This window comes from Gekko japonicus, unplaced genomic scaffold (genome assembly GCF_001447785.1).
Source record: "Gekko japonicus isolate JY-2015 unplaced genomic scaffold, Gekko_japonicus_V1.1 scaffold742, whole genome shotgun sequence".
Classification (NCBI taxonomy): Eukaryota; Metazoa; Chordata; class Lepidosauria; order Squamata; family Gekkonidae; genus Gekko; species Gekko japonicus.
This window is the reverse complement of record NW_015175992.1, coordinates 309,080-316,824: the sequence shown is the minus strand read 5'-3', so window position 1 is coordinate 316,824 and position 7,745 is coordinate 309,080. Positions and strand designations below refer to the sequence as shown.

Genomic DNA, 7,745 nt, shown 5'->3' with positions numbered 1-7,745 from the left:
TGGACCACCCCCACCGTCTGGGCTGGGTGAGAAATACAGTCCAAAGCTAGTCTTTTAATAGTCATAGCCCTGGTCCTTGGTAGAAAGGCCATGGACGCCACGGAATCCAGATGCGCACCTATGAACTCGAGTTGTTGCGATGATAGTAGATGTGATTTTTCCAGGTTCACACACAGGCCTAATCGGCTGAGCAAGTCTAGCGTCTCCGCGACATTGCACCCTAGTTCCCCTTGCGTGGGTGCGACCATGAGCCAGTCGTCGATGTAGGGAAACACCAACATTCCCTTTACTCGCAGGTAAGCATACTTTCAACTGTGCATCAGGGAGGGGGACGAACATAAGACTGCCTTTAACACCCCACTAGGCCAATTTGAATACCTGGTGATGCTGTTTGGGCTTGCAGGCACCCTGGGGGTGTTCATGAACTTGATCAATGAAGTGTTACACGCATATTTATTCAAGGGGGTTCTTGTTTATCTTGATATCTTGATCTATTTGAAAGATAAGGACTTACATGTGCAGCTAATTAGGAATGTGCTGAAAGCCCTCCATAAGTATCGACTGTTTGCAAAACTGTCTAAGTGCGAGTTCCACAAGGAGGAAATAAACTTCCTGGGCCACCGAATTTCTGGGAGAGGTCTGGGCATGGACCTCCACAAAATTCAGGATGTACTGGGTTGGGATCCCACTCATATGAGGAGGCAGTTACAGTCATTCCTCAGGTTCACCAATTTCTACCGCCCATTCATCCCCAATTTCACCCAGGTGGTCCTACTTCTCATTGATCTATTGAAAACTAAGAGGAAAGGACCAGAAATCCACAAGCCAAGTTATAAGTTGTCATGGACCCCAGATTACCAGCAGGCTTTTGACAAACTGAAGGCTTTGTTCACCTCTGAGCCAATTCTAAATCATCCGGATGAAAATAAGCCCTTTGTGGTGCAAGTACATGCTTCTGATGTGGTGATGGGGGGCAATACTGCAAAAAGGGGAGGATAGGAACTTGCACCCCATCGTATATGTGTCAAAAAAGTTCTCTGAGACACAGAGGAATTGGGCAGTTTGGGATAAAGAAGCTGCTGCAATTAAATTGGCTCTAACCACTTGGGGGCATTGGTTAGAGGGAGCCAGGGTGCCATTTGAAGTGTGGACTGACCATAAGAACCTAGAGGCATTACACACACCCTGGCACCTGAATGCTAAACAATTGTGTTGGGTGGAATTTTTCTCCAAGTTCTAGTTTACTCTCAAGCACCTCCCGGGGAAGTCCAGTTTTCTCACTGATGCACTCTCACATCTTCCCCAGCATGCCACCAAGTGGTAGGAAGCCACTGACTCAATGTTTACCCCAGCCCAGCTGGGGGGGGGGCAGTTCTCACCCGGAGTTGAGCCAAGGTGGAAGGGCCCTTCAGTGGTGAATGCTGGGTGGAAAGGTTCAAAACCGTCTTCAATGATACCAATAAAGAGGAAATAGAAAAGGAGGTTACTCTCACCCAGGTGGAGAAGGGATGCTGGTATCATCAACAGAAAATATTCATGCCCGGGGCCTTGCACGAGGAAATTTTGCAACTGGGACAAGACAAAAAACTGGCTGGGCATTTCGGGTACCTAAAGACTTTGAACCTTATACAAAGGCAATTTTGGTGGCTGTGCATGCGGCCTGACATTTCCCAATACGTTTCTTCTTGCCAAGTATGCTTGATGGGGAAACAACGGGCTGGAAAGCCCCCAGGTTTATTGCAACTGTTGGAGATCTCTGAAAGGCTGTGTCATTTCTATGGATTTCATAACAGATCTGCTGCCCAGCAAGGGGAGAACTGTGATCTGGGTAGTGGTGGATCTCTTTTCTAAACAAGCACAATTTGTCCCCTGCAAACAACTGCCCTTGGCTAAGAAACTGGCACAGCTGTTCATGCAGCACATTGTGAGACTGCATTCTGTACCCTGGAAAATCGTATCTGACTGGGGCCCTGAATTTGTGGCAGAGTTTTGGAAAGAGTTGTTGAAGCTGTTGGGGGTTGAACAGGGGCTCAGTAGTGCATACTACCCAGAGATGGATGGCCAGACAGAGAGAACCAATCAAGTTCTGGAACAATTCCTGAGATGTTAAATTAATTACCAGCAGGACGACTAGGTGGATCTGCTCCCTTATGCAGAGTATAGTTACAATAATTCGGTCCACAGCTCTACTGGGGCCACCACTTCAAAGTGGTAGAGGGGTATGAGGCCCCCCCTCCCCACTGTGGCAGCAGACCCTGCTGTGCCAAAGGACTTACAAACCTGGTGGTCAGAACTGGCACAGCAATGGACTTTAATACAGCAGACTCTGGTCAAGGTGAAGGAGGACTGTAAGTCTCAAGCCGATAGGGCCCGGGCACCTGAATGGGAGATCCACCCCGGGGACTCTGTGTTTATTTCTACCAAGAACCTTAAGGGGCTGCAGCCGGGGAAGAAACTGGGCTGGAAATATGTGGGCCCTTTTAAAGTTGTAAGAGTGATTAACAAAGTGGTGGTTGAACTGAAGTTGTCTAAGAACTTACGACACATCCATCCTGTTTTCCATTTCAGTCTGCTGAAGACAGATCCTGGACCCTCTAAGTGGAGACCCCGTCCTCAGGTTCCACCTCCCCTGTTTGTGGATGGGGAACTCCACCAGGAGGTGGAAGAAGTCTTAAACTCAAGCGGGGCCACCTGTACTATCTCATTAATTGGCGAGACTTTTACCGTAGTCATAATGAATGGGTGAGAAGTGATCATGTCAATGCTCCCATGCTGGTTCGCACCTTTCATAAATCTCACCCTCACAAGCCGGTGACGGGTGAGAAGTCTTTGGGGGGAGGCAGAATGTCAAACTCGGGTCCTCATTTGCCATGGATTTCACGTGTTCTATTTTTACTGCCTTTGATGCTTTGTTCTTTTGCTTTGGGGAATGGGGGGGCAGACTGTGCGAGAGTGTGTGTGTTTAAGATTGTTTTGCCACGCTAATTTACAACTGCTTTCCAAGTGGGCCTCCCAACTGTGGGAAGAATGTACAATGACCTTGAATGCCAGTCTCCACTAGCTGGCTTGTAGTAGATAATGTAACTGGAGGTTTGCAGTGGGGGGAGGAGGGCTAACAGAGCACGCTAGGTTTAGGCGGGCTGAATGAATGGAGTGATTGGCCCAGTCATGGGGGGGACTTGTTTGAATCATGTATAATTGCAGACCTGGTGCCAAAGAGTCAGCTTTGACACACATGGTCTTAGCTTGATACATTCTCATCTCTCATTAAACAAATCACTGCAAAGAGAGTGTTGTTGGGAGCAAGTTTGTTCAAGAGTCAAGAGTTTGTTCAAGAGTCAAAGTTCCCCCAAAACCCCTCTAAGCTACTCTACACTCCAATCATGCTAAATGGGGAGGGAGACCTCAACAATGAATCTCCAGAGCAAAAAGAGGGGGACAAAAGAGAATAAAAACCAAGGACTTTGGAAGGAGCTGAACTGAAGCTCCACGCTTGATGAGTGTAAAAGCAAAGTAAAATGCAGTAAAGGAATCCACACAGTTCCACACAAGTGGGTATAAAAGTAAAATGATTTAGAAAAATCAGCTCAGCCTTCTCACCTTGTTCTAACCCGAACAAGGGAGGTGGTTTATTAACATGGAAGCCAAGTTAAATGGAAGGGGGAGAGATTGAGGGAGGGAGCAAAAGTGTAAGGTGAATGTGATTGGGCTAGATTGGTAAAATAGTAAAAGACAGATTGTAGACTGTAAATAAATAGATGAAAATAAAGTTAAAAGGTTAACAGTTAAAAGTTAATGTATAAAAGTTGGAATAAATAAAATAGAGTTAAAAGTTTAATAAGAAATAAAAAGAAATAGACTGGTGTATATATACAACCCTGTCCCCCGGCCCTCTGATTAGCAGGAGAGGGGAGCTGGGAAAGGAGTGTTTGCAGCTGGCAGGCTAACAAATTAAACCAAGGCTAAAAGGTGCACACTAACTCAGCTTAGAGGGAACACTGCTTCCAACCATACTGTTCCAACCATCACTGACAGCTTTCGAGAAGAGGCTGGATGAATATTTGTCAGAGATGCTTTAGGCTGGTCCTCCATTGGGCAGGGGGTTGGACTAGATGGTCTGTATGGCCCCTTCCAACTCTATGATTCTATTATTATAGCATGTAATGTGCTTGAAAACTCTTGTTTTCCAGTTCTTGGCTGGCAACCAAGAGTTTATTTAGGTTTCATTTTTATTATATATATATATTCATTCCTGATTGTCACTAGAACATACTTCTCCAACAATTACTAAAATGAGTGGATAGATGAAAGGGAGTTCATCATATTGATGGCTTGCTTGCACCATTTATATTTAAATCAATGCTAGTCCAGATTTGCTTCCCAATCCAAAACTGGTCCAAGAGAATGGGAAATTCTAATACCATTGTATTCCGTTACAACTGTGGCTTGCCATTTTTTGTTTATATTCTGAGAACTATATGTGCTTTCAGAAAAAGGTATCAAATGTCCATTTCCCCCTGAAGTTTGGTACTCTACTGATTTGATTAATGCACATACCTTCCTTGCGTTAAAGATTATATTAATCAACTAATGGATGATTCAATCATTTTCTGAAGGGCAAGAAGATCCAGGCTCAGTATAAGCACAATGTCCTTCAACTTGTAAGTGATGAAATAAAGCTGTCTTTAAGCAGATCATCTGTCTAAAAGGTTTCCAAAGTTTCTTCTTACTAGCTTTCCCCCCCACTTACCTGATTGCTCGAATAACTGTTTTAAGTGGTGGGGTGAGATCTTCTATGGATACATCACACTGGCATCCTCTTTCATCATAGCTCTCATCTGCACCAACGTTGGCATCAGCTGTTAAACAGAAACATTACATAAATCCAAATGCATATTGTACGTTTATTAACTCAATGTAATTGTCTGATAAAATGCAAATTAGAGATTTTAAGTGGAGCACTCTCCCCCGGTGGGAATAGCAACATATTTTTTCTTCCTCAATGATCCATGTATTCGTAGAGCTTATATGTTTGCTCGTTTTAATGTATTGCCTTCCACAGTACTTCAAGGGAGATTTTCAAAGACTCCTTACGCACAAAGCTTATGTGATCATGGAAGAAAGGAAGTAGAATGTATTGAGCATGTCCTTTTGTATTGTGATTATTATGCTGACATTCGTGTTAAGTATTTAGATTGGTTGTTAATGGATTTAATAGGCCAATCTGATAATTATAGGTTCTTTTTTCTTGTTTCCTCAAAAAATGCTATAACTATTGAAATAGTGGCAACTTTTCTATATCTGGCTTCTAAAAAGCGAGTTATATGTTAAATGTACTGAGTACTCCTTATGTCTTGTATACTTCTTAGTACATAATGCCAATAAAAGTTGTTGTATTATTGTAAGTGGAGCACTAAAGCTTGAAAAGGTTTCATGATAGTTGTCTTGATACATAGTTTCTCTTTCAGTTCAGTGCTTTTAAGATATTTTCTTGATCAAACCCTACTGTAGTCAGGAGTGGGGAATTGTCACTGTGCATGTTCTTAACAGAACAGTAGACTATTTAAACCTATCTAATCTTGGGGCTAAAGTACACATTCAGCAATAGTAGACTGGGTTGCTGCTGAACAACCAAATGTACTGTTGAAAGACAGGTAGATGAACAATTTCAAGCAAGCTGAGCCCTTTCTCTGTGTAACATTTTTTCTGCCTAGTTTTTTCCTAGCTGGGTTCAAAACCCAGAAGTTACCTCAAAAGAATTTCAGGAGTCATCAATGGATATTAACACCCATATGCTAGTCATCAAGCTCCGCTCAATTCTTTGATTTCCCTCCAGGAGAGCCATCAAGCTTTGTCCAAGTCTTTGGCAAAATTCCAGTAAACACGTCAAGCTATTGTTTTTGGGACAAACCTGTCATTGTGCCTGTCATGAGTCAGCCAGGGCTCAGCAATAGTCAGGAGAAAAAGAACTCCTCAGGAGAAGAGAAGCCCTGTGTAACCAGCTGACCAGCAGGCAAATGAGCTGCAGGCTTGTCAGGATTCAAAGCCAACAGTTGATCCAGAGCCACCGACATCCTCCAGCCCTGATTCATCAGGTGAACTTTGGTTGGCCATTCCCAGCCCACCGACATCACCTACACCCTCAGAGTGCCACAGATGGAGGGTGAGAACTGAGCAACATACGAGATGACAAAGAGTACACCTCCTGGCCCAATGCCTGCTGTTTTCTGGTAATGAAGATGAGTAGTTGCAGGATTGCTTCTGTGTAACTGGTTGCAAGAATGGCCCTTAGGCATGGGGCTGTAAAACTAGCCAAGAGAGGCTGTTAGGCATCGATGCAACACAAACAATACATGCTAAGCCACTGACTCTGCCTTGCCTGACTTCTGGATCTCTGACCTTGGACTAAATGACTCTGCTTTGCTTACTTCTGGACCCCTGACCTTGGACTGAACAATGCTGCTTTGCCTGACCTCTGGCACCTGATACTCAAAGCCTGCAAGCCAGTACAGTTTCTCAGGGTACATTTTCCCTATAAATACAGGCTCTCATCTCGATTGTGTGTGTGTTCTCGACATCAAGCTCACACCCCACTTGTGTGTGGGAGATTCCCCCTTAAAGCACTGGTTGTCTCTCTCCTCTGCGGACCTGAATTGCCAAGACTGGTAAATATCACCTTTGAAACTTTCCCCAGGCCTCCCTGTTTTTCTCTTAACTAGCTTGTGTGCTTTTCAGTGTACTTGCATGTGTGTTTTGCTCTTTTATTATTTTTCAATAAAACAACTTCCATCAGACTGGTTTATTCTGAGAGTTCTCTAAGGGAACGATCCTGGTATAAATTGGTAGAGATCCCAAGTTGCCCACCTCTCACTTTGTCTCCAATAAAGCTAATTTCCCCCACTAATTAGGAGACTGCCAATTTGGGTAACACCGGGGGAGTTCATAGAAATACTCTGAATGAGGGAAGAAAGGGGACTTGATTGCTTTCCCCAGCCTTGCAATGGCCAAGATCCAGAGGTCAGATGTTATTACTCTCCACCCCCAGGCCAGAGTATGTTGATGCAGAGTAATAGTGATAGACAAAGGGAAGACCCCCCCCAAAAAAAACCCCTTCATTTGAAGCCAGAGGTACCTTTTGTCTCATTAGATGAAAACATGACTTGGATGAAGATAAAAAGAAGAGGTCTTCTGAATAAGGACAAGTTGATCAAGACTTTCAGACACCCATGTACTTAGTTGTTTGGCTCAATAGATTCTGCTTCTGTTTAAAGGAAGGCTTTTGTAATGTCCATGGAACTGGAGTTAATTTGACCGTTTGCATCTGCTTTAATGTCTCATCTTTTCTGGTGCGAAAAAGCCCATCCCTTTGAAAGCTAAATCTTCAATTCTTTTATGAGCCTCTGGTTGAAGTGAGGTCAAGCACAGCCTGGCAAGATGTTCAATAATCGCAACTGTAGTCATTGTCTTTGCTCCACAAACAGCTCCATGTCAATTGTGACAAGTTGCTGACATGTGAGACCCAGTGCGTCATCCTTAAAAATGAAGGCAGTCTGTTTCGTATCCTCAGAGAGGCAGTAAATGAGTGGCAAGACCTTCTCCCATAATAAGTGGTTATATTGAGTCATACAGACCATATAATTGGATAGTTTCAGAGATGGAGTTGCAGAAACTTAGACTGTATGTACCATCTATACCCTAATAGCCAAATCAGAAGATATTTAAATCTGTAGACTGGACCCATGAAC

General features: G+C 43.8%; 1 protein-coding gene across 1 annotated transcript in view; it reads right to left on the bottom strand.

Annotated features, from left to right (window-relative positions):
• The window catches only part of KCNQ5 (potassium channel, voltage gated KQT-like subfamily Q, member 5), a 32,913-nt gene extending 26,782 nt beyond the window's left edge, over positions 1–6,131 (bottom strand). Inside the window, exons 1-2 of the mRNA XM_015426372.1 lie at positions 6,008–6,131; positions 4,751–4,859 (exon numbers count right to left, since the gene is read on the bottom strand). Of these exons, the coding sequence (XP_015281858.1) occupies positions 4,751–4,859; positions 6,008–6,131 (233 nt within the window). The remainder of the gene's footprint in view (positions 1–4,750; positions 4,860–6,007) is intronic.
• Positions 6,132–7,745: the final 1,614 nt, after the last annotated feature.